Raw genomic sequence first — 27819 nt, forward strand, 5'->3', positions numbered from 1 at the left:
TTCCACTCGTCTCCCTTCCGGATCCAAACCAGGTGGTACGCATTTCTAAGATCCAATTTGGTAAAAACGTGGGCTCCATGCAGGGGCGTGAACACAGAATCTAACAGAGGCAATGGGTATCGATTACGAACCGTGACTTCGTTCAGTCCCCTGTAGTCAGTGCATGGACGGAGTCCGCCGTCTTTTTTACCCACAAAAAAGAAACCTGCACCCATCGGGGAGGTGGAGTTCCGGATCAACCCGGCAGCTAAGGAGTCCCGGATGTAGGTCTCCATTGATTAGCGCTCAGGACGAGAGAGGTTGTACAGCCTGCTGGACGGGTACTCAGCGCCTGGGATCAAATCAATGGCACAATCGTACGGACGGTGCGGGGGAAGAGTGAGTGCCAGGTCTTTGCTGAAGACGTCAGCAAGATCATGGTACTCCTCAGGCACCGCTGACAGATTGGGGGGGACTTTAACCTCCTCATTAGCTGTCACACCGGGTGGAACCGAGGATCCTAAACATTCCCGGTGGAAGGTGTCGCTCCACTGCATCACTACCCCAGATGGCCAATCAATCCGGGGATTGTGCTTTCATATCCATGGAAACCCCAAAATCACTCGGGAGGTAGAAGGTGTTACATAAAACACAATCTCCTCCCTGTGATTCCCAGACACAACCAATGTGACAGGCTGTGTCTGGTGTGTGATTAATGGGAGAAGGGTGCCATCTAGTGCCCGTACCTTCAATGGGGAAGGTAGTGCCACTAGGGGGAGCCCTACCTCCCTAGCCCATCTGCTGTCCAGCAGATTCCCTTCAGACCCCGTGTCCACCAGTGCTGGGGCGTGAAGGGTAAGATCCCCACAAACGATCGTTACTGGGATACGTGCTGATCTACGGGCTTTTCCCGCGTGGATGTTATGACCCACCCTTAACCCAGTCCGTAAGGGCGGGCGTTGAAGTTTAACCGTTTGGGGCAGTTTCTCTGTATGTGCTCATCAGAGCCACAGAAAAAACACTCCCCGCGAGCCAGCCTCTGTTGTCTGTCATGTGATTTTACTTTGGCCCTGCACGTGTCCATAGCTTCGTCAGCAAGGGGAGCTGTGGTTCCACAGGGCTCTCTGACTGTGGAGCGTGGAGACGGCGGCACCCTTTCAGACCCGGAAGGAAGAGGGACGGCTTGTGCCCGGCCACGCCCTTCGCCCTGCTCCCGACGGTGTTCTTCTAACCGGTTGTCTAACCGTATAACCAGGTCAACAAGCCGTCAAAATCCCGCAGCTCATCCTTAGCCAGCAGGTGCTCCTTCAGGACCGGAGACAGTCCGTTTACGAAGGCGGCGCGGAGTGCAATGTTATTCCAGCCGGACCTCGCAGCCGCGATGCGGAAGTCGACGGTGTACTCGGCTGCACTCCGACGTCCCTGTCTCATAGACAGCAGCACAGTCGAAGCGGTCTTGCCTCTATTGGGGTGATCAAACACTTGTTTAAACTCCCTCACAAACCCACTATATGTCGTTAGGAGCCGTGAGTTTTGCTCCCAGAGCGCCGTAGCCCAAGCCCGTGCCTCTCCTCGAAGCAAATTGATGACATAAGCCACCCGGCTGGCATCTGACGCGTACATGACGAGCGAGCACTGCATTAAGAAGCCCGCGCACGTCTCGACACAACCTCCGTACGGTTCCGGTGGGCTTATGTATGCTTCAGGGGATGGGGGGGGTTCGTTGAATCACCACTGGAATGTCTGTGTTTTGTGCTCGGTCGGCTGGAGGAGGCGCTGCAGCAGCACTTGGAGTGCGCGCTTCCTCCTGGGCGGTGAGAGCCTCCATCCTCCGATTGAGTATGACGTTCTGCTCGGTTACTAAATCCAACCGAGCAGTGAAGGTGGTTAAGATTTGCTGCAGCTCTCCTAACACGCCTCCTGCCGACGCCTGTGCACCCTGTGTTTCCATTGGCGGTTCAAGCGATGGTTGACACCCCTCGGGATCCATGACGCTGGCCGAGAAATCCTGTTGCGAAAAGTGTAGGAACATGGACCCACAACAGGGGGGCGCAAATGAACGGACAATGGAATAAGCCAAATATAACAATTTAATGTTGTGAATGTGCACAACAGAGCAACAGACAACACAATTGAGATCACCAGTCAAATAAGTTACGGTGGTGTGTGAGCAGGCTCAAGGATAGGCGACGCCTGTCCAAAAAAGAGCCGGATCCCACACACCTTCCACTCCACCGGACCTGAAGCAATCCTGGAGCTGCCAAGCACTGGGTCTCCAGGTGGCCACTGCCTCCGGCTGTCAGATTGGGTACTGCTGGCAGAAAGAACAGACATGTGATGGTGGGTGTATGAACACCCAGCAAACAGTTCAACATGAAGGTGAAAGCACCTCCACCTCTCAATCACGGAGTTTGTACAGATCCTGCAGTAACAATTAACAGTCTGCAAACTCAGAATACTGTCAGTACATACAGAAGTAAAAACGTTACTACTGTATAAATCAAAGGCTGAGACGTTTACTTAACGGTAGACGATTTCTCGGCAGTGAGGTGAAGATGCTGCCCGGCTCTTATGGAGGTGTGAATGATGATGATGAGTGACAGCTGGTGTTGTAGATGAGTGACAGCTGCCACTCCCGGTGCTCCGGTGCCCTCACGTGCCTGAAGCCCGCACTTCAGGCAGGACGCCCTCTGGTGGTGGGTCAGCAGTACCTCCTCTTCAGCGGCCCACACAACAGAATCAAGGTCTCAGCATCAGCCATAGACAGGATGGGACGAATCTTCGCTATATTTTGTAGGTGGAAGAAAGCAGTCCTCATAGTATTTCTAATGTGGAGGTCAAAGGACAACGTAGAATCAAACATTACCCCAAGATTCCTCATTTTGTCAGTGTGATGTATCACACACGAGCCTAGGCTAAGCGTTTACTGTTCAAATTGATGCCGATGTCTCACTGGACCAAGATTTCAGGAATATCAATTCCTGAAATTGAAATTGAATTCCTGAAAGGAATTCGGAGAATCCCTCTTGCGATGTGTGGCAATGTCATCACAAACTTCAATGTGCATGTTGCAGCTGTAATCCAAAGAAGAGGAGCATGGATGGAACATGTCATCAGTTATTGAACTGTGCGAAAAACAAGAGACAAAGTGGGAAACCTTTGGTATCAAATGTTAATTTGATGCTTCTGTTAGAAGTCTGTAAATAAAATTTTCGAATAAGTTGTCATTTGAAAAACTTGTATACGATCAAAAAGTGGTAACATTTTATTGGTCCACCCTGTATAACTGAGTATCATCAGCGTAGCAGTGAATGGTAATCCTAAAATGACGCAGTATGTGCAGGGGGCCTAAGACGGACCCCTGTGGAACTCCAGATTTCATGTCAGTAAGGTTAAAGGTGGTGTTATTGTACAAAACACACAATGACTGGTCATGTATGATGTCAACCATGCAAGGGCACTTACAGTAATCTCAAAATGATTCTCCAGCCTATCAAGTAGAATATGATGATCCACGGTATCAAATGCAGCAATGAGATCTAACAGCAACAGAACAGTAGTACTGTCTGAATCCATTGTAAGCAGAAGATCATTCACCACTTTAGTGAGAGCCGTCTCTGTGGAATGATATTTTCTAAAAGCAGACTGCAGTGGCTCAAAGAGATTATTCTCAGTAAGATAGTCTACGAGCTGCCGTGACACCACTTTTTCCAGAATTTTAGAGAAAAATGATAGATTTGATATCGGCCAATAATTTGTCAATACACTAGGGTCAAGATTAGGTTTCTTAAGTAATGGTTTAATCACTGCAGATTTGAAACATTTAGGAACAGATCCAGAAATTAAAGAAAGATTAATCATTTCCAGCACAGTCGGCCCAAGAGTGGACCACAGGTCCTTAAACCGTTTTGTTGGTATAGAATAAATAAACAGGTTGTGCTTTTTGTAGACATTATGAGTTTTGTCAGCACACCTAGTGAGATACTATCAAATTCTGTAAATCTAGGTAATACCTCAGTAATGGCGCCCACCTCAATAGCAGGGTGTAGTGGCTGGGTTAAGGCATGCTGGGATATGTTTAACCTAATGTCTTCTATTTTCTTCTCAAAGTAATCCAGGAAATCTTGTGCTGTAAAAGGAGAGCGAACTACAGGTGGCTGTCCATGAATAAGTGTTGCCACCGTGTCAAACAAGAACTTTGAGTTATGCTTGTTTTTGTTGATCAAATCAGAGTAATAGTTCCACTTTGTAACCAGTAGTGCATGCTTATAGTCTAAGGCAGTTGTTGACCTGCCTGTCTGTATTTTTGGACCCTGATCTCTTCCTAATACCTTGGAAAATTTTGCTTGTACTGGCCAGCCTTTTTGTGTCCCGAACCCTGCTCAGACCGTCATTAAACCCTGTCAAACCTACATCTGAATCCTGCAATTGTGTCCAACCACTTCGCACCACTGAATCTGACAGACTGATCCTTGGATTACAGATTTTGAACAATGCTAAGGAACGGAGCTAGAAACGGTGGCACATGGAACAACGATCAGGCAAATTATCAGTGCAACCAGTGAAGCTTAAATACACCAAGTAGTGAGCTACAGATTGGGAACACCTGTGGAAAGAACCAGAACGGGGTGTGGCCTAGACAGAGTGTGACGACCCCCACCAAGCACCAAGCGAGACAGACAAGAGCGATAGGTACAGAGAAGCCCAAGCAGGAAACACCCAGTAAGAGAAGTCACAAATACAGCACAAACCAACGTCCCCCCAAATCAGACCATTCTAACAATGCAGGAACTACACAGAAAAGAAACAGAACCCCAAACTAGGCATGGCCGAAAACCAGAAGACACCCAGTACATGACAGGACCTAATGGCCGGCACCTGGCGGCCCAGGGGGAGTCAGGATGCCAAGCGTGGAAGTCCAAAATCAGGTCCGGGTCCAGGATGAAGCGGGCGGGGACCCAGGAATGCTTCTACGGCCCGTACCCCTCCCAGTCCACCAGATACTGCACCCCCCTCCCACGCCGCTGAGATCCCAAGAGACGCCACACCAAAAAGACTGGCCCACCATCCACGAACCGGGCGGTGGGCGGGGGATCGGCCGGAGGCCACAAAGGACTGGTTACGGGCAGGCTTCACCTGGCTGACATGGAAGGTGGGGTGTATCCTCATGGACTTGGGTAGCTGAAGGCGAACAGAAACTGGGTTAATAACTTTTGCAATAGAAAATGGGCCCATGAACGTGGGAGCAAGCTTCCGTGGTAAACCCTGGAGGGCCAGATGGCGGGTGGAGAGCCACACCCGTTGTCCAGGTGAGTAGACAGGCTTCTGGAGGATTTGCACATCGCGCAGGTGGGACACGCCCCCGATATATTCAGTGACGTCGGAAAGTAATCGTGGCCACCAGAACCTTTCTCGGATGAGAGTAACCGTGTTATTGATACCCGGATGACAGGAGAAACGACTGTTGTGTGCCCGACATATGACCTCCCCCTGTAATGTATCTGGAACAAACAGCCTACCTGGAGGACAACCTTAAGGGACGGGAAAGTCTCGCACTGCGGACAGGACCTTGGTCTCAATGTCCCAGGTGAGAGCAGAGAGGAAGCAGGATGTGAGTAGAATGGTATCTGGGTCTGATGTTTCTTCCGACGGGTCCTCCTGTCAGGAGAGGGCATCTGGCGTGCTGTTTTTTGACCCAGGCCTATGTGATAATATAAAATTGAAACGACTGAAAAAAATTGACCACCAAGCTTGTCTGGAATTCTTTTAGCGGCACGCAGGTATTCAAGGTTTTTATGATCGGTCCATACCAGAAATGGTACTTGTGCCCCTTCCAACCAGTGGCACCACTCCTCCAAGGCCACTTTGACTGCCAGCAGTTTGCGATTGCCGATATGGTAATTGCGCTCTGCCAGAGTTAATTTTCTTGATAAAAAGGCACAAGGATGTAACCTCTTATCTACTGGATCAATTTGGGACAAAACGGCCCCGATACCTACATCGGAAGCGTCCACTTCGACCACGAACTGTCTGGCGGGGTCAGGGAGGACAAGCACAGGGGCTGTTGTGAAACATTTCTTTAGGACCTGAAAAGTTTTGTCACACTCCGGTGTCCACTGAAAGGTCTGGAGGGACGAGGTTAAATTATACAAAGGAGCTGCCACGGAACTTAAATTGCGAATGAACAGTCGGTAAAAATTGGCAAAACCCAGAAACCTTTGGACCTCCTTACGGTCCTTTAGAGTAGCCCACTCACACACTGCGGCAGCTTTTTCTGGGTCCATCTTCCCTGGGGAAATAACAAATCCTAAAAATGATATAATAGATTTATGAAACTCACATTTTTCAGCATTGACAAATAACTGGTTGCATAATAAAGTTTCAAGGACTAAATGCACATGTCGGGAGTGAGTATCTACATCGGGGGAGTAGATCAGAATGTCGTCTAAATACACAAACACAAACTTATTCAGGAAATCCCGCAAGACGTCATTGACCAGATTTTGAAACACAACAGGTGCATTGGATAAGCCAAAAGGCATCACTAAATACTCATAATGGCCGGTGGGAGTACTGAATGCAGTTTTCCATTCATCACCTTGTCTAATCTGCACTAAATGGTACGCATTGCGGAGATCGAGTTTAGCGAAGATTGTGGCGCCCTCTAGTAGCTCAAACACGGTAGCGATTAGTGGTAGGGGATAATGGTTCTTAACGGTAACGTCATTTAGTCCCCGATAGTCTATACAGGACCGGAGTGACTTGTCTTTCATTTCTACAAAAAAACCCCCCACCCCTGCGGGAGAGGACGACGGACGAATCAAGCCAGCCTCTAAAGACTCGCGGATGTAAACATTCATGGCTATGCGTTCAGGCGCAGTCAGAGAAAACAACTTCCCTCGTGGAGGGCTGGCGCCAGGAAGTAGCTCGATAGCACAGTCATAAGCTCTATGTGGAGGGAGCGATTTAGCCCTTGCTTTGCTAAACACCTCTGCAAGGTCGTGATAACCCGGAGGAACCACAATAAGATCTGGATTAGGAGAACAGGTGATCCTTGTGGACGTGACTGTGCATCGCCTTGCACAAGCGGGACCCCATGAACTGATTCGTCCCTCAGACCAGTTAATCTATGCACAGTGTTTTTTTAGCCAGGGATGCCCCAAAATAGCGGAGTGAGTCATTCTATCAAATACGTGAAAGCTTATGGTTTCAGAATGTGTACCAGCTATGATCAACTGTACTGACTGGGTGCAGTGAGTAATTTGACCGAGTTCATGGCCATCTACGGCAGACATTACCAGCGGACGTGAGAGACGGTACAGCTTAAGGTGTAGAGACCTGGCAAGAGAGGATTGCAGTAAATTAGCATCAGAACCAGAATCAATAAATACTGGTACAGAACATGACGAATGATCGGAAACAAAGCTTGGCACAATAACATTTTGGAGAGAAATTGAAGTAATGGAATTCTGACTCACCCGTCGTACCAATTGTGACCGCACGGGGGCACCCCTGGCTTGGCATTCTGTGACCACATGACCTGTTTGACCACAGTAGAAACACAGGCCCTGGTCTCTTTGGCGCTGCCGCTCCTCTGTGGACAGCCGGGTGCGACCCAACTGCATGGGTTCCTCTGAGGGGGAGTGAGGAGGTGGTCCCGGCATGATGAGCAGGCAACACCTCCAAGCACAGGGCCGGGGGGCATAAGTCACGTCAAGGCCGGTCCGCCAGCGGCGATCGGTGCGGATAGCCAGTGCGATAAGCTGGTCCAGCTCTTCCGGGAGGTCGATGGCAATTAGTTGATCCTGGATATGCGTCGACAGGCCTTGGAAAAACACATCGTGGAGTGCTGCTGGGTTTCACTTGCTCTTCGCCGCCAGGATGCGCAAGTCGATGGTGTAATCAGCGACGCATTGGTTTCCTTGACGAAGCCGCATCAGGGAACGGGCCGCTTCATGGCCTGGTGGTGTGTGCTGAAAAACCTGGAGGAATGCTGTCTTGAACGCCTGGAGGGAGTCACAAGCTGGAGACTGCCTGCTCCACTCTGCCGTAGCCCATGCCGCTGCCCAGCCGAGTCAGGTGGGTAATTATGAATGCGATCTTCGTCCTGTCGGACGGAAACATTGCTGACGTTAGCTCAAAGTGGAGGTCACACTGAGTGAGAAAGTGTTTTGCTTCTCTGGATTCTCCGGAGAAATGTTCATGTCATGAGAGCTGGTTGCAGACGACAGGGGGCACTGTAGGCACAGGTGGGGCAGCACTCGGTCCCGGAGGTGGCTGATTGGGGGTGGCCAAGATGGATGAGGCCTGATGAGTCAAAGTGACAACTAATTGGTCGATCTGTGTGCTCACAGAAGTCATAAAGGCATCCTGCCTCTTGGCGAGATCTGATTTACCAGCACTTAATGCTGTGAGGTGACCTTCTTGATCTGCCAGCTGGCGGCTATGGTGATGGACCGCCAACTGGAACGGGTCCGAGTCAGCTGTCTCCATTGTTGGCCTGATCATTCTATCAGGTTTGTTTAGCAGGAATGGCTGGAGACAAATGCAGGACTCGACACAGTAGCTCAGGTTCAAAGAGATGTTTACTGAATTAATCAGTGGGGTCCGGTACACAGAGAGGCAGTCCATAAACAGCAAACAGATCAAAATCATCAGGCGAGTAGCGTGGTCAAGATAAACAGGCAGAAGGTCAAAACACACGTGGCAGCATGACTTGAACAATACTAAGGAACGGAACTAGAAATGGTGGCACAAGGTGCAACGATCAGGCAAATTATCAGTGCAACCAGTGAAGCTTAAATACACCAAGTAGTGAGCTACAGATTGGAAACACCTGTGGAATAAACAGGGTGTGGTCTAGACAGAGTGTGACGCCCCCCATCAAGCACCAAGCAAGACAGACAAGAGAGATAGGTACAGAGAAGCCCAAGCAGGAAACACCCAGCAAGAGAAGTCACAAATACAGCACAAACCAACGTCCCTCCCGAATCAGACCATTCTAACAATGCAGGAACTACACAGAAAAGAAACAGAACTCCAAACTAGGTATGGCCGAAAACCAGAAGACACCCAGACACCCACCCATATTATATCCCACAGAAGATAGGCAGGCTAATGCATGTTTTTCTGTCATTGTAATTAAACAGACTTTTCCAAATCTGCACATATATAATGAAAGGGACAGTGCTAAATGCACGCAGTTATTTTTAGCATTTGTGTAATTAAGTTGCCATAAATGTGCTAACAACCAGTGGTAAGTCAGGGGAGATTGGGTCAAGAAATGTGATTTTCTTGCAGCAGAAGCGAGCTGCCCTGCTCCCGTCCTGTGTGTCCTCACAGCAGCAGCCGCTCTCTGCTCTGTGCCCCCACCCTCCCTTTCTCCCTTCCTTTCTCCATGCCTTTCTCCCTCCCGTGTGGACTGTGTGTCCTGTCGAGAGATGAGCAGAGCTGCAGCTGCTTGTTGACATTCATTCAGATTATCTTTTAGTTATTTCACCATCAAAACTGGCGTGGGTTTATCATGTCTTTCCCTTTTAAACCGTGACGTTTTATGCATGCGTGTTAAGCTAGTTTTCGAGCTCACCTCTCTTCTTAAAGAATTTGTTTAGCAGCTGTTTTCCCTCATTTAGTTTTCTTTCCCTGTCCTTTTTTTCTCTTCTTTTTTCATATCAATCAATCAATCAATCAATCAATTTTATTTATATAGCGCCAAATCACAACAAACAGTTGTCCCAAGGCGCTTTATATTGTAAGGCAAGGCCATACAATAATTACGTAAAAACCCCAACGGTCAAAACGACCCCTGTGAGCAAGCACTTGGCAACAGTGGGAAGGAAAAACTCCCTTTTAACAGGAAGAAACCTCCAGCAGAACCAGGCTCAGGGAGGGGCAGTCTTCTGCTGGGACTGGTTGGGGCTGAGGGAGAGAACCAGGAAAAACACATGCTGTGGAGGGGAGCAGAGATCAATCACTGATTAAATACAGAGTGGTGCATACAGAGCAAAAAGAGAAAGAAACACTCAGTGCATCATGGGAACCCCACAGCAGTCTAAGTCTATAGCAGCATAACTAAGGGATGGTTCAGGGTCACCTGATCCAGCCCTAACTATAAGCTTTAGCAAAAAGGAAAGTTTTAAGCCTAATCTTAAAGTAGAGAGGGTGTCTGTCTCCCTGATCTGAATTGGGAGCTGGTTCCACAGGAGAGGAGCCTGAAAGCTGAAGGCTCTGCCTCCCATTCTACTCTTACAAACCCTAGGAACTACAAGTAAGCCTGCAGTCTGAGAGCGAAGCGCTCTATTGGGGTGATATGGTACTATGAGGTCCCTAAGATAAGATGGGACCTGATTATTCAAAACCTTATAAGTAAGAAGAAGAATTTTAAATTCTATTCTAGAATTAACAGGAAGCCAATGAAGAGAGGCCAATATGGGTGAGATATGCTCTCTCCTTCTAGTCCCCGTTAGTACTCTAGCTGCAGCATTTGAATTAACTGAAGGCTTTTCAGGGAACTTTTAGGACAACTTGATAATAATGAATTACAATAGTCCAGCCTAGAGGAAATAAATGCATGAATTAGTTTTTCAGCATCACTCTGAGACAAGACCTTTCTAATTTTAGAGATATTGCGTAAATGCAAAAAAGCAGTCCTACATATTTGTTTAATATGCGCTTTGAATGACATATCCTGATCAAAAATGACTCCAAGATTTCTCACAGTATTACTAGAGATCAGGGTAATGCCATCCAGAGTAAGGATCTGGTTAGACACCATGTTTCTAAGATTTGTGGGGCCAAGTACAATAACTTCAGTTTTATCTAAGTTTAAAAGCAGGAAATTAGAGGTCATCCATGTCTTTATGTCTGTAAGACAATCCTGCAGTTTAGCTAATTGGTGTGTGTCCTCTGGCTTCATGGATAGATAAAGCTGGGTATCATCTGTGTAACAATGAAAATTTAAGCAATGCCTTCTAATAATACTGCCTAAGGGAAGCATGTATAAAGTGAATAAAATTGGTCCTAGCACAGAACCTTGTGGAACTCCATAATTAACCTTAGTCTGTGAAGAAGATTCCCCATTTACATGAACAAATTGTAATCTATTAGATAAATATGATTCAAACCACCGCAGCGCAGTGCCTTTAATACCTATGGCATGCTCTAATCTCTGTAATAAAATTTTATGGTCAACAGTATCAAAAGCAGCACTGAGGTCTAACAGGACGAGCACAGAGATAAGGCCATAAGAAGATCATTTGTAACCTTCACTAATGCTGTTTCTGTACTATGATGAATTCTAAAACCTGACTGAAACTCTTCAAATAGACCATTCCTCTGCAGATGATCAGTTAGCTGTTTTACAACTACCCTTTCAAGAATTCTGAGAGAAAAGGAAGGTTGGAGATTGGCCTATAATTAGCTAAGATAGCTGGGTCAAGTGATGGCTTTTTAAGTAATGGTTTAATTACTGCCACCTTAAAAGCCTGTGGTACATAGCCAACTAATAAAGATAGATTGATCATATTTAAGATCGAAGCATTAAATAATGGTAGGGCTTCCTTGAGCAGCCTGGTAGGAATGGGGTCTAATAGACATGTTGATGGTTTCGATGAAGTAACTAATAAAAATAACTCAGACAGAACAATCTGAGAGAAAGAGTCTAACCAAATACCGGCATCACTGAAAGCAGCCAAAGATAACGATACGTCTTTGGGATGGTTATGAGTAATTTTTTCTCTAATAGTTAAAATTTTATTAGCAAAGAAAGTCATGAAGTCATTACTAGTTAAAGTTAAAGGAATACTCGGCTCAATAGAGCTCTGACTCTTTGTCAGCCTGGCTACAGTGCTGAAAAGAAACCTGGGGTTGTTCTTATTTTCTTCAATTAGTGATGAGTAGTAAGATGTCCTAGCTTCACGGAGGGCTTTTTTATAGAGCAACAGACTCTTTTTCCAGGCTAAGTGAAGATCTTCTAAATTAGTGAGACGCCATTTCCTCTCCAACTTACAGGTTATCTGCTTTAAGCTGCGAGTTTGTGAGTTATACCACGGAGTCAGACACTTCTGATTTAAAGCTCTCTTTTTCAGAGGAGCTACAGCATCCAAAGTTGTCTTCAATGAGGATGTAAAACTATTGACGAGATACTCTATCTCACTTACAGAGTTTAGGTAGCTACTCTGCACTGTGTTGGTATATGGTATTAGAGAACATAAAGAAGGAATCATATCCTTAAACCTAGTTACAGCGCTTTCTGAAAGACTTCTAGTGTAATGAAACTTATTCCCCACTGCTGGGTAGTCCATCAGAGTAAATGTAAATGTTATTAAGAAATGATCAGACAGAAGGGAGTTTTCAGGGAATACTGTTAAGTCTTCAATTTCCATACCATAAGTCAGAACAAGATCTAAGATATGATTAAAGTGGTGGGTGGACTCATTTACATTTTGAGCAAAGCCAATTGAGTCTAATAATAGATTAAATGCAGTGTTGAGGCTGTCATTCTCAGCATCTGTGTGGATGTTAAAATCACCCACTATAATTATCTTATCTGAGCTAAGCACTAAGTCAGACAAAAGGTCTGAAAATTCACAGAGAAACTCACAGTAACGACCAGGTGGACGATAGATAATAACAAATAAAACTGGTTTTTGGGACTTCCAATTTGGATGGACAAGACTAAGAGTCAAGCTTTCAAATGAATTAAAGCTCTGTCTGGGTTTTTGATTAATTAATAAGCTGGAATGGAAGATTGCTGCTAATCCTCCACCTCGGCCCGTGCTACGGGCATTCTGACAGTTAGTGTGACTCGGGGGTGTTGACTCATTTAAACTAACATATTCATCCTGCTGTAACCAGGTTTCTGTTAGGCAGAATAAATCAATATGTTGATCAATTATTATATCATTTACCAACAGGGACTTAGAAGAGAGAGACCTAATGTTAATAGACCACATTTAACTGTTTTAGTCTGTGGTGCAGTTGAAGGTGCTATATTATTTTTTCTTTTTGAATTTTTATGCTTAAATAGATTTTTACTGGTTGTTGGTGGTCTGGGAGCAGGCACCATCTCTACGGGGATGGGGTAATGAGGGGATGGGAGGGGGAGAGAAGCTGCAGAGAGGTGTGTAAGACTACAACTCTGCTGCTGGTCCCAACCCTGGATAGTCACGGTTTTTAGGATTTAAGAAAATTGGCCAGATTTCTAGAAATGAGAGCTGCTCCATCCAAAGTGGGATGGATGCCGTCTCTCCTAACAAGACACTGTGAAACAAATCGTTATCTAGATAACTAGATCAATCTAACTGCACAGATTAAACAGCTAACAGATACAGCAAAACACCGCTGTGCTCCGGAACAGGAAGTGATACAATACCGCAGTGAGAGCCACTTTTTTTTAGGAAAGACATGTCTTATTTCAGCCTAAACACCTCTCCGTGTGTGTGCGTGCGTGCGTGTGTGCATGTGTGTGGCAGCGTGCCGCCTGTGTGCCTGTACTAAACTGTACAACTGTGCAGGGGTGGAAGGGCCCTCAGAGATCTTTCAATGTTATTGTTAGAGCAGAATTATGTTTCGCAACACTTATACATTCATTCTAATTATATTCTTTTACAACATGAATTGTATGGACATTAATAACATGCAACACAAAAATATATTTACTGCCAGTTTTTTGTGCCCCCCCCCCCCCCCCCATGCTCTGGGCCCTGGGTACATTGTACCTTTTACCACCCAGTCCAACGCCCCTGTCCATCTGGGTAACGACTAAACACACCTCAGTAGTAACAGGTGATTATTGTACCAGCTTGAACCATTTTGCCTTTTTTGGGATATTGTCTGTAGACCCTGGAGATGCTGGAGCATGAAAATCACAGTAGATCAGGTCAGGTCTGAAAGCATGCACATTGCTGCATCCACCACACTACTGAACCGCATTGGATTCTGGATGTCAACCACCCAGACAGACAACCGGTCCATCCCCACCTTCAAAAACTAACCATCGATCTGCTACAGTCAGGTCAACACGAGCGTCTCCTTGACCTTCTCCACCCACAGGGGTCCTCAGAGAAACGTACCACATGTCTAAAATGTCGTAGATCAACAGTTTAAGTTACATCACCATGTTCTACTCCCACTCTGACACTTGGTTTGACCTTCAGCAGATCCTCTTGATCACGCCCACATGCCGAGATGCATTGAGTTTCTGCCACATGATTGGCTGATTTGATATTTGCTTTAATCAAAGCAACGTACGCAGTGAAATGAGTGAGTGTATTTGTAAGAACATAGTTTCTCATCTCTTGTGGAATTTGTTTTGATTTTTGTACTTTGTGCTTCTTTTTGAGACCTTTCCTGTTATTTCATGGTCGACTGGGTAAGGTCGCAGACAAAATGATTTTCACATCCGGCACGTCTGCAGCACTTTTTTAAAAAATACCTTTTTAAATATTGAAAAACTAATTTGAATTCACTCAGTTTGTATTTCACTAATTGTGTCTGAACATCTGAAGCATTCAAACTAAATGAATTTACAAAACATGGTGGAAATAAAATCTTTTCTTTTTTATCTGACAGTATATTTCCTTGAATGCAGCTTTTCTGTGTGTGTGCGTGTTTCTGCGTGTGCACACGCTGCACAGACTGAGGTCACGCTACAATCCACCCTGACTCACTCTCATTCCATGTGACTGAATGATTGCAACTCACTTCCATTTTTCATTTAATCTCCCCGGAGCTACTTTGAAAAGACATTATTAAGACAGAGGCGGGGAGGAGCAGCCGCAGGACGAGGTGCAGGGAAAAGCTTAAATCACGCTCCTTATCACTCTCCTCTTGACACTTTTTGTTCACTGCTCTTTGTGGATGCAGGGAGCGATCGTGGCTGTGACGGGCGACGGCGTGAACGACTCTCCAGCCCTGAAGAAAGCAGACATCGGCGTTGCCATGGGGATCGCCGGCTCTGATGTGTCCAAGCAGGCAGCTGACATGATTCTGTTGGATGACAACTTCGCCTCCATCGTCACCGGCGTGGAGGAGGGTGAGCGCCAGAGGGTGAGGCGGGGACAGACGAAGAAAGAAAAGGAAGACGCTGAGAAGGAATTTGAATAACTTGAAATGTCAAATAAATTCTAAACAACCCTCTGTCGCCATGGTACCCAGTGTGGGGCATTACTGACAACATCAGATATCACAGTGTTTTGCAGGCTGTGCATGGGTGACAATAACCACATTTTTTGGTTTAAACCGATGAAATCAGCAGCAATTGGATGATATGGAGTCATTTTCTGTCATTTTCCATCATTTTTCATCTTTGTTTAAAAAATGTTATCACCGCAGTTCAATACCAAGACCCCACAGCACATAGAAGCATCTCAGAGTGTAATAATCAGAACAAGATCAGCACTCAGAGAGCACATACTTCCACCAGTGTGTTTGGTTACTGCTCCATCAACAGAGGACTGGAATCTGTCCGACCTTTTCTAGTGTCAGAAGACAAGAATGTCAAAAAGATCTCTGAAGAACTCAACAATGGGGAAATGTAATTAACTCTACACTCAGTCAAAGATCATCCAGCCTCATGGTTTTCTTTTCTTTTTTTCTTTTTTTTTGATACTGTCACAAAATGTGCCACACTAATGTGACATGGTCAGGTTTAGGTCACTGTTTTAACACCCCCCCCCCCCCCCCCCCCCCCCCCCCACACACACACACACACACACGCATCACCCCAAATTTTATGATACCAACACAAAGTAATTTTGTGATTCTGTCTCGAAAATGTAGTACAGTAAAGTAGTAGTAAAATGTAGCTGCAGATCCAAATCTGCATGAAATGTTATTTTTCAGGTGTTTGTTGTGGGATTTGTACAAATGACAATTTTCCATCATAGTTTGTCTTTTAGTTTTTGAGACTTTGTTTTGAAGCATGTCAAAATAAACAAACAAATAAATAAAAGTAAATTACATTATGCTACAACTCCAAATCAGAAAAAGAAGGGACAATGTGGAAAATGTAAAAAACAGAAATTATAAAAAAAAAAATGCATAAATAAAACTAGAAGCACTCAGAGAGTGCAAACCTCCGCCAAGGCCATGGGGTCACTGACGCCATAACATCTACATGCCGTGGAATCATTGAACCAAAAAAAGTCTAACAATGATGTTTGTTCAGTAGTAAAAAAAAGTTTCATCTGCTGTGACTGGATAGCATGTATCCTTAGCGCTTGGCATCACAGTTTATTGCAACTTGCACCTTTCCCAGCAGCTACTGTCATCTGAGCTGTTGTGAAAGTGTCGTGACACGGACCCACAACAGGGGGCGTTAATGAACGGACAATGGATAAGCCAAAAAGTAACAATTTAATGTTGTGAATCACACAACGAAGTACAGACAATAACAATATTGTGGAATGTCAATTATACACCAGGTGACGTCTGGTGAGAGAAGAGCCGGATCCCACACAGCTTCCACCACCAACGGATCTGAAGAACACCGGAGCTGCCAAGCCCTGCGCCCCAGGTGGCCACTGTCTTCAGCAGTCAGACACGGTACTGCTGGCAGAGAACAGAAACAGTACTGATGAGTGTGAGTTTGCACACTCTGTAATCCCACAGTCAGTGTTTAGTTAGGAGGGAGAACCTCCACCTCCGAATCACACACTTGTGCAGCTCCTGAGACAACCACTTATCTGGTTTGGGGTGTGAGGCGAAGCCGTCACAGTCCACACCAAACGCCAACACAGCAGACAAGGAATCCGTCCCAGGAAAACGGCTGCAAAAGAGATCAGACTAATGCTCGATTAAGATTCAGCAGAGAAGTTACCTGAATGGTAGCTGATTTCTCGGCGGGGAGGTGGAGTTGCAGTCCGGCCTTTATGGTGGTGGTGATGTGTAGTGGATGAGTGACAGCTGGTACGGATGATGAGTGACAGCTGTCACTCCCGGTCGCTCCAACGCCCTCTCGTGCTTGAAGCCCGCACTTCAAGCAGGGCGCCATCTTGTGGTGGTGGGCCAGCAGTACCTCCTCTTCAGCGGCCCACACAACAGGACCCCCCCCCCCTCAACGGGCGCCTCCTGGCGCCCGACCAGGCTTGTCTGGGTGACGGGTGTAGAAGTCGACCAGGAGGGCCGGGTCCAGGATGAAGCTCCTGTTCACCCAGGAGCGCTCTTCGGGGCCATAACCCTCCCAGTCCACCAGATACTGGAACCCCCGGCCCTTTCGACGGACGTCCAGGAGCCGGCGTACTGTCCACACGGGCTCCCCGTCGATGATCCGGGCAGGAGGCGGCGCTGGTCCCGGGGCTCACAGTGGTGAGGTATGGCAGGGCTTGAGTCTCGACACATGAAAAACGGGGTGTATCCGCAGTGAAGCTGGCAGCTTCAGCTTCACTGCGGCCGGACTGAGGACTTTGAGTATGGTAAATGGTCCAATGTACCTGTACTTTAGCTTCTGGGATTCCACCTGCAGGGGGATGTCCTTTGTGGATAGCCAGACCTCCTGCCCGGGCTGGTATGCAGGGGCTGGGGAACGCCGGCGGTCTGCATGGGCCTTAGCCCTCGTCCGGGCTCTGAGCAGGGCAGAGCGGGCGGTACGCCACACCCGACGGTACTTCCTCAGATGGGCCTGGACCGAGGGCACCCCGACCTCTCCCTCCACTAGCGGAAACAATGGGGGCTGGTACCCCAAACACACCTCAAACGGGGAGAGGCCGGTGGCAGATGAAACTTGGCTATTATGAGCGTACTCGATCCAGGCCAGATGGTCACTCCAGGCCATCGGGTGCACGGAGGTCACGCAGCGGAGGGCCTGCTCCAGTTCCTGGTTTGTCCGCTCTGCCTGCCCGTTCGTCTGGGGGTGGTACCCAGACAAGAGACTGACGGTGGCCCCCAGTTCCCTGCAGAAACTCCTCCAGACCTGGGAGGAGAACTGAGGACCACGATCCGAGACAATGTCCGATGGAATCCCATGCAGACGCACGACATGGTGGAGCAGGAGGTCTGCAGTCTCCTGGGCCGTCGGGAGCTTCGGGAGGGCCACGAAGTGGGCCACCTTGGAGAACTGGTCCACTATCGTGAGGATGGAAGTCATGCCCTGGGACAGCGGGAGGCCCGTGACAAAGTCCAGGCCAATGTGAGACCAGGGGCGATGAGGCATGGGCAGAGGCTGGAGGAGGCCTTGGGCCTTGTGGTGGTCGGCTTTGCCCCTGGCACAAGTGGTGCAGGCCTGGACATACTCCCGGACTCCCACCAGAAGCGCTGCCGGACCACTGCCACGGTCCTTCGCACCCCTGGACGACAGGAGAGCTTGGAACCATGACAGAAGTCAAGGACCGCAGCCCTGGCCTCTGGTGGGACGTACAATTTGTCCTTCGGACCTGTCCCCGGGTCCGGGCTCCGTGTCAGGGCCTCCCGGACGGTCTTCTCCACGTCCCAGGTAAGGGTGGCCACGACAGTGGACTCGGGGATGATGGTTTCAGGGGGGTCTGACAGCTCGGTCTTGACCTCCTCTTCATGCACCCGGGACAGGGCGTCAGATCGTTGGTTTTTTGTCCCGGGGCGGTAGGTGATCCGGAAGTCAAAACGCCCGGAGAACAGCGACCAGCGGGCTTGCCTGGGGTTCAGACGCCTGGCGGTCCGAATGTACTCCAGGTTCCGATGGTCCATGAAAACCGTAAATGGTACCGATGCTCCCTCCAACAGGTGTCTGCACTCCTCAAGAGACTCCTTCACCGCAAGAAGTTCCCTATTGCCGACGTCATAGTTCCGTTCAGCTGGGGTCAACCTACGGGAAAAGTAGGCACATGGATGGAGAACCTTGTGGGACTACCCGCTCTGGGATAGCACGGCTCCTATCCCTGAGTCAGAGGCGCCCACTTCAACTACGAACTGGCGATTGGGATCAGGCTGCACCAGAACCGGTGCAGTCGAGAACCGGCGTTTCAACTCCCTAAACGCGGCTTCGCACCGATCCGACCAGGTGAAGGGGACTTTTGTGGAGGTCAGGGCTGTCAGGGGGCTAACTACCTGACTGTAGCCCTTGATGAACCTCCGGTAGAAATTTGCAAAACCGAGGAACTGTTGTAGTTTCCTACGGTTTGTTGGTTGGGGCCAATCTCTCACCGCCGCAACCTTGGCCGGATCAGGGGCGACGGAGTTGGAGGAGATTATGAACCCCAGGAAGGACAAAGAAGTGCAATGGAACTCGCACTTCTCGCCCTTCACAAACAGCCGGTTCTCCAACAACCTGACGTATATGCTTGACATGGGTCTCAGGATCCGGAGAAAAGATGAGTATATCGTCTAGATATACGAAGACAAACCGATGCAGGAAGTCCCGCAAGACGTCATTAACCAACGCTTGGAATGTCACGGGCGCATTGGTGAGGCCGAACGGCATGACCAGGTACTCAAAGTGACCTAACGGGGTGTTAAATGCCGTCTTCCACTCGTCTCCCTCCCGGATCCGAACCAGGTGATAAGCATTCCTAAGATCCAATTTCATGAAAATTTGGGCTCCATGCAGGGGCGTAAACACTGAATCCAACAGAGGTAACGGGTATCGGTTGCGAACCGTGATCTCGTTCAGCCCTCTGTAATCAATGCATGGACGGAGTCCGCCGTCCTTCTTGCCCACAAAAAAGAAACCAGCACCCATCGGGGAGGTGGAGTTCCGGATCAACCCGGCAGCTAACGAGTCCCGGATGTAGGTCTCCATTGATTCGCGTTCCAGACGTGAGAGATTGTACAGCCTGCTGGACGGGTACTCAGCGCCCGGTATCAAATCAATGGCACAATCGTACGGACGGTGTGGGGGCAGCGTGAGTGCCAGATCCTTGCAGAAGACGTCAGCAAGGTCATGGTACTCGGCTGGCACCGCCGCCAGATTGGGGGGGGACTAAAACCTCCTCCTTAGCTGTCACACCAGGTGGAACCGAGGATCCTAAACACTCCCGGTGGCAGGTTTCGCTCCACTGAACCACAACCCCAGACAGCCAATCAATCCGGGGATTGTGTTTTAACACCCATGGAAAACCCAGAATCACTCGGGAGGTAGAAGGTGTTACATAAAACACAATCTCCTCCCTGTGATTCCCAGACACCACCAATGTCACTGGCTGTGTCTGGTGTGTGATTAGTGGAAGAAGGGTGCCATCTAGGGCCCGCACCGACAATGGTGACGGTAAGGCCACTAGAGGGAGCCCAACCTCCTTTGCCCATCTGCTATCCAGCAGATTCCCCTCTGACCCCGTGTCCACCAGTGCTGGGGCGTGAAGGGTTAGATCCCCACTCAGGATCGTGACTGGGATACGTGCAGATTGTCGGGGTCTCCCCGCGTGGGTGTTGTGACCCACCCTTAGCCCAGTCTCTAAGGACGAGTGCTGCTGTTTTGACCATTTGGGGCATTCTCTCTGTGTGTGCTCGGTTGAGCTGCAGAGAAAACACTCTCCACGGATCAGCCTCCTTTGTCTCTGATCTGATCGCTTTTTGGCCCTGCTCATTTCCATAGCAACGTCAGCAGGGGGAGCTGTCGTCACGTGGAGAGCCCTGGCTGTGGAGCGTGGGGAAGTCGGCTCCATTTCGGACCCGGGAGGAAGAGGGACGGCTTGTGCCTGACCACGCCCTTCGTCTCGCTCCCGTCAGTGTTCTGTTAATCGGTTGTCTAACCATATAACCAGGTCGATAAGCCCGTCTAAATCCCGCGGCTCGTCCTTCGCCTCCAGGTGCTCCTTAAGGACCAGAGACAGTCCGTTTACAAAGGCGGTGCGGAGCGCAACAGCATTCCAGCCGGCTCGCGCTGCCGCGATGCGGAAGTCGACTGCATACTTCGCTGCGCTTCGACACTCCTGTTGTATCGACAGCAGCACGCTTGAAGCGGTCTCGCCTCTATGAGGGTGGTCGAACACCTGTCGGAACTCCCTCACAAACTCAGTGTAAATTGTTAGGAGCCGTGAATTCTGCTCCCAGAGCGCCGTAGCCCAGGCGCGTGCCTCTCCTCGAAGCAAATTTATAACGTAAGCCACCCGGCTAGCATCTGACGCGTACATGACGGGACGCTGTGAAAAGACGAGCGAGCACTGCATCAAGAAGCCCGCGCACGTCTCCACACAGCCTCCGTATGGCTCCGGAGGGCTTATGTATGCTTCAGGGGAAGGTGGGGGGGTTCGTTGAATGACCAGTGGAATGTCTGTCTCTGGCATATGGTCAGCAGGAGGAGGTGCTGCAGCAGCGCCCTGAGCATGCACTTCCACCTGGGCGGTGAGAGCCTCCATCCTTCGATTGAGAATAATGCTCTGCTCGGTAACTAAGTCCAACCAAGCAGTAAAAGCGGTTAAGATGTGCTGCAGCTCACCTAACACGCCTCCTGCTGGCGCCTGTGCACCTCGCTCTTCCTCTTCCATTGGCTGTTCAAGCGATGGTCGACGCCCCTCGGGATCCATGACGCTGGCCGAGAAATCCTGTTGTGAAAGTGTCGTGACACGGACCCACAACAGGGGGCGTTAATGAACGGACAATGGATAAGCCAAAAAGTAACAATTTAATGTTGTGAATCGCACAACGAAGTACAGACAATAACAATATGGTGGATTGTCAATTATACACAAGGTGACGTGTGGGCAGGCTCGACGATAGAAGACATCTGGCGAGAGAAGAGCCGGATCCCACACAGCTTCCACCACCAACGGATCTGAAGAACACCGGAGCCGCCAAGCCCTGCGCCCCAGGTGGCCGCTGTCTTCAGCAGTCAGACCCGGTACTGCTGGCAGAAAGCAGAGACAGTCCTGATGAGTGTGAGTTCGCACACTCAGTAATCCCACAGTCAGTGTTTAGTTAGGAGGGAGAACCTCCACCTCCGAATCACACACTCGTGCAGCTCCTGAGACAACCACTTATCTGGTTTGGGTGTGAGGCGAAGCCGTCGCAGTCCACACCAAACGCCAACACAGCAGACACGGAATCCGTCCCAGGAAAACGGCTGCAAAAGAGATCAGACTAATGCTCGATTAAGATTCAGCAGAGAAGTTACCTGAATGGTAGCTGATTTCTCGGCGGGGAGGTGGAGTTGCAGTCCGGCCTTTATGGTGGTGGTGATGTGTAGTGGATGAGTGACAGCTGGTACGGATGATGAGTGACAGCTGTCACTCCCGGTCGCTCCGACGCCCTCTCATGCTTGAAGCCCACACTTCAAGCAGGGCGCCATCTTGTGGTGGTGGGCCAGCAGTACCTCCTCTTCAGCGGCCCACACAACACTGAGCACTGATATTGATATTGCATGTGCTTGTAGACAAAAACAAATAAGAGACAAAATTCAATTTATTATTCAACTAAACTGCAAATATATGAATTTTTTAACACTTATAAAACACTTCTCTAAATAAATTTTCAATTTTTTTCAAATCACAAAAGAGTTCCCTCAAAGCGCTTCACACAGGTAAGGTCTAATAAATAAATAACAGTAATTTCTGAAAAAGAACTATTTTTTAAGTGTTGCATGTGCTACATAATGAAGTGCACCTTCTATATATTCAGTGAAGTGCACCGAAGCAGATATATGCGACAGTAAGGTGCTGATGTCAGCCTCTGGGTTTCTGGATCGTAGGCGTGATTCATCAACACCTGGGAGTGGGTTTTGCACCTTGTGTACTTTGTTCAGTGATGTGCACTGAACCCAGAACTTAACCACTGCTGACTCGTCACTTTGCTTTTGCTAAGTGAAGTAATCTGGATAGTGATATTCATTGCCACACTTTTCTTTCCTTTATATTTGACATCCTTGACCATGAAAACATACCACTAGAACTTGAATCACTTTATGTCTTTATTAGTTCAAACGTTATTGTATAAAAACGATTTTTCGGTAATGGCGGTTTTCTTCTGGATCTAGCTCCATAACATTTGAAGCTACATCAAACCTGATGATACCTTACTGAATCAGTACAGATTCAGCTACAATTTGGTATTAGTTGTGCATCTCTAGCTTCATTTGTCACCTCACACTGACACATTTTCTATTTTCCCTATATTTTTGCATATCCTGGATCACCAGATCCGGAATCCGGATCCGATCATCACCAAACTTTGTTGTTTGATAGAACATTTGACTATGTTTCACCCTAATTTTTTTCAAGCCTTTCTGCCTTGTTTTTGTGGAGTTAAAAACTAGAATGTCAAAATTCCCCCCTATCCCGCAATGGTGAAGAATCCTTTAAAAAATTCCTGGATCCGGATCGTGACTAAAATTTAATCACTTGTTCCTCTTGTCATTTCCAACCACTCCACAAAATTTCATCAAAATCCATTCAAAACCTTTTGAGTTATCCTGCTGACAAACAGACAGACAAACAAACAAACGCGACCGAAATCATAACCTCCTTGACGGAGGTAAAAATGCAGTCATTCTGACATTTATTTTGACTTTTATTTCTTTGCAGACTGTATGAACCAAAGATATTTCATGTTTTTGTGGGCAGTTTAATTTCTTTGGTTAATATACATCCAATGCCTGAACCCCCCCCCCCCCCCCCCCCCCCCCCCCCCCCCCCCCCCCCCCCCCTCCCCCCCCCCAAAAAAAACAACATTGGGAAGAGGGCAATTTGTTCTAAATATAAGTATTAAAACATCATTTTCAAGTCAGTTTTGTGAGATACAGTACGTACTGTAAATCTGTTTGACATGGGCAGTTCTCAGAAACAGAGAGACACACTGAAAGGAGATGAGTGAGGGAAGCCACCAAGTCACCCAGACAACTCTGAAGGAGTTATAGGCTTCTGTGGTTGAAGCTGAAGAAACTGCTTTTGTCTGTTCCATCACCGGTTATACAGTGGTAGTGTATGAAGGGTATACAGGAGGGGTTTCTTCATAAGAACAAGCAAATTTCAACTGCAGTTTTGCCAGAAGGTACATGGGAAACTGAGCTGGATGTGATCTGTTCACAATCCTTCTCCACTCAACATGAAGTTGTGACTGGGAATACCACAGGCAAATGTTGTACTGTTCCCAGTTCATCCACAGAAGCCTAGAATTACTTAAGAGCTGTCATGGGTGTCCTGATGGCTTCCCTCACCACTCCTTCTGGCATGGTAACTGAATATTTGATTTGACACAGATTTACCAAACGGTAGCATACTCTTTGTATTTCTTAAATATTGATGTAAATGAAGTCCAAGATGTATTCAGTGATGTGAGAATGTTCATGTGTTCATCCCCTGACTGAAAATTGGCTGTAAAAGTGATGATTTAATCCTTATATTTGGTTCCAGCTTTTTTGAATGTGCTGCAGGTTTTCAATGCAGAAACATCTTTGGTTCAAACGGTCTGCAATGAAACAGAAGTCAAAGTAAATAAGGATCCCTGTGTTTTTAGTTACATTTTATAAATCGTCTGATTGTATTCTGAAAATTCTTTAGTATGTGACCGTTTCGTCTCAGCAGGATTTGGATCCAGGTCTTGAAGGTATTGACTCGGTGTGTCCTTTGAGCTTTTTTCTCTTCTTCTTCTAAATGCTTCAGGTCGTCTGATCTTTGACAATCTGAAGAAGTCCATCGCATACACGCTGACCAGCAACATCCCAGAGATCTCGCCGTTCCTCTTCTTCATCATCGCCAACGTTCCCCTGCCTCTGGGGACAGTCACCATCCTGTGCATCGACCTGGGCACCGACATGGTGAGACACGCTCAAACTCACCCCAGAGCAACTCTGAAATCCGCTTCCCTCACGCTGCTCTACTGCAAACTTACACTCGTTTTCATCAGGCTTTTTTTTTTGGTCCCATTTTCATCGTTTTTCATTCACTTTCCAGTGGAATAAAACTCACGGCAGATCAGGAAACAGATTCATCCCCGTTTGTTGGGTGATATGCCAGAAGCTTCTCGGGGCCATTAAGCCGATTGTTGAGTTTCTTCTCCATGAAGAAATGCTAATTGCGAACATCGTACACATTTAGGCGAGCGAAAGGTGACGAGGAGCCGCCATACGGCCGATGTTGAAAATAAGCTTCCGAGGGTAAGAAAGAAGAACGCCGCCGGCTTTAATTTGCTCTTTCTGTCAGTGGGAGGACTTCTTTGTTGGCTGGGCGCTGGTGTCCATTTGTTGGTGCAGAACAAAGACCTGGTGATGCTCACACGCAGATTTACATTTTACAGCTCTGCCATTTCCAGATGCCTGTCTCGCCATTGTACTTTCAGCAGCAACAAAGAGACATGCTGGCATGCCGCTCGCCTGAGAGACGTAATCCATCAGTGCCAACGAGACCAAGCACACGATGAATATATTCAAAAGGACTCGTCAGTTTGTGTTCTTTGCTTTAATTTTTCTTCCTCTCAGTCGACTGAAACTGCTATAGTGCTGCAAAAAAAAAATCAGCACCTACTGAAGTGTTGGAGGTCTGCACAGGTCGAATGGTTTAGAAGTGGACCTGGAGCCACCGCGCGCGGTACTCAGCCAGAACCATTAGCCACAATTTTCAGTTCCTTTTGCACTCAAACCAGTCGGCTAAAGTAAGACCCCAAACACAGGAATCAAACTGCTGTTTGAGCTGAACGACCTGATCTCGTACACGCGTGTTGGACTGACGAAGCCTGTCTGTGATCAGGCCGTGACCCAGTTATGACACATTAGATGATTCATTGCAACTGAACCAAGAACCTCTGTTATAGAGCAGCAGATAATGGAAGCATCGTGCATTTGGTGGTACAGGCACCAGATTTGGTGTGATGATTCTCATGGCGTAACTCGGCATATCTGATTGGTTGGCCATTTGAAAACTCAAGATGAAAACATTAGCATCTAGCACCTGCGAGGAATCCTTACAGTATATGTATTGTAAGGATTAAACAACAAGAAGCCATGCATTATATGGTTTGAATGACGACACGGAGTCTAAAACACCACGACGCGAAGCGGAGTGATTAAAATTCACTTGGAAATCCATGTTTTATCGCGTTTCACCTGTCAGACACAGCTGATCTGCGCCAGCTGATTTGCGTGTTGCTATGGTGACGACCAGACCAGAGTGATTATAACAGTGACTTAACTCGCCAAACTACGTGTGCGTATACACGAAAATAATGCACACCAGTTAGACATGGAATTCTCACTGACTGTGGTATAAATATATGTATGTATGAACACACACACACACACACACACACACACATATATATATATATACACACAAGTGCATAATATGCATATATAAAACATGATTGGAATTGAAAAAAAAGATAGGAGCATCTTATTTACAATATATGAAGTGGAATTTAGGTGTGGTATGGTGACATTAGTGCAGATTTGTAAATGAGTTGTTATTGCACATGATTTGTGGCTCTATTTTATTTTCTCTTTACATGTTACTGTTGGGGTCCATAATAACAACACACAAACTTTCATTTCACTGTTACGCAGATGATCTGCAAATCTATCTGCCAGTGTCATCAAATCGAGTGGACAACATTAAACGTCTCATGGACTGCATAGCCGATATAAAACAGTGCCTAAACCAGAATTTCCTCCATCTAAATGAGGAAAAAACTGACTGCATTTTGTTTGGCGACACCTCATTTGAAGACTTTGGGTTACTGGCTTCTAATTTTAAATCTACAGTAAAAAACCTTGGTGTCATTTTGGACAGTGACAGTTCTTTAAGATTTGAAAACCAGATTGCCAGTGTGGTTAGAGTGAGCTTTTATCAATTACATCTTTTAACAAAGGTAAAACCGTTTTTTAAACCGTTCAGACCTTGAAAAAATACTCATGCTCTTATTAGTTCAAGGATCGACTACTGTAACGCACTTTATGTTGGAGTCCCCTCGGTTCTGTCTGAATCACCTCCAGCTGGTACAAAACCACTGCTGCCCATTTTTTAAACAAACGTACATAGATGTCAGCACATCACCCCAGTCCTTTCTTCATTGCATTGGCTTCCAGTTTCTTTAGAGTTGATTTTAAAATTTTGCTTTTTGTTTTTAAGCCCTCAATGGCCTTGCCCCTCTGTACTTGTCCGAGCTCCTGAAGGTTCGGAGCTCGACCAGAGCCTTGAGGTCCTCAGATCAGCTCCTGCTGGACGTCCCTTGAGTGAAATATAAACACTGGGGTGATCGGGCTTTTTCAGTCGCGGGGCCCAGACTCTGGAACAAACTGCCCCCCAACATGCGCACTATCACTGACTTTGGCCTCTTTAAATTCAGGCTTAAAACTCATCTTTTCAGACTGACTTTCAACACGCAGTAGCACAGCGACATTTTACCTGAATGTATTTTCCTCTTTTAGTTGTGTGCATTTGCGTATTGTTTTAATTGTCTTATACATTTTACATTATTTTTGTTTTATTGTGAAGCACTTTGGTCACCTTCGGTGTTGTAAAGGGCTCTATAAATAAACATTGATTGATTGATTGATTGTGGACATATTAATATTGCACGTGATTTGTGGACATATTATTGCATGTGGTCAAGGAAATGTGTTTTTTTTGGGGGGGGGTTATCTCAACAACCAAGAAGCCAAGCTTGTCAATCTGAAGTATAATTGAATGAATTCATACTGATGTCCCACAGACGTCACATGATGATGTCATAGTAGGTATTTACAGACAGATGTAGATTTACTCGTACATTTATGTGGCGTGGTGCCGTGTCGCGCACGCTGTGCATCAGCCCTCTGACGCCTTTCATTAATATCAGGCCTCACTGCTGTTGAACCCCTTTGTTTTCCTTGTTGGAGGGCAGATTTGTTCACATAGACAAATATCTGAACAATGTCAGATCACAGGCGTGTTACCTGCTTTATTGGCTGGATTTTCCTTGAAAGCCTTTGATGAATGGAGTAGAAAAGCACCTCATTTGTGTACC

The 27819-nt window shown here is 47.3% G+C and overlaps 1 protein-coding gene across 1 annotated transcript in view; it reads left to right on the plus strand.

The window, feature by feature from the left end:
- atp1a2a (ATPase Na+/K+ transporting subunit alpha 2a) overlaps positions 1–27819 on the plus strand; it is a 166160-nt gene that overhangs the window by 110761 nt on the left and 27580 nt on the right. The window contains exons 17-18 of the mRNA XM_034182830.1: positions 14845–15013; positions 24483–24637. Of these exons, the coding sequence (XP_034038721.1) occupies positions 14845–15013; positions 24483–24637 (324 nt within the window). The remainder of the gene's footprint in view (positions 1–14844; positions 15014–24482; positions 24638–27819) is intronic.

The sequence above is a fragment of the Thalassophryne amazonica genome, chromosome 12 (assembly GCF_902500255.1).
Source record: "Thalassophryne amazonica chromosome 12, fThaAma1.1, whole genome shotgun sequence".
Classification (NCBI taxonomy): domain Eukaryota; kingdom Metazoa; phylum Chordata; class Actinopteri; order Batrachoidiformes; family Batrachoididae; genus Thalassophryne; species Thalassophryne amazonica.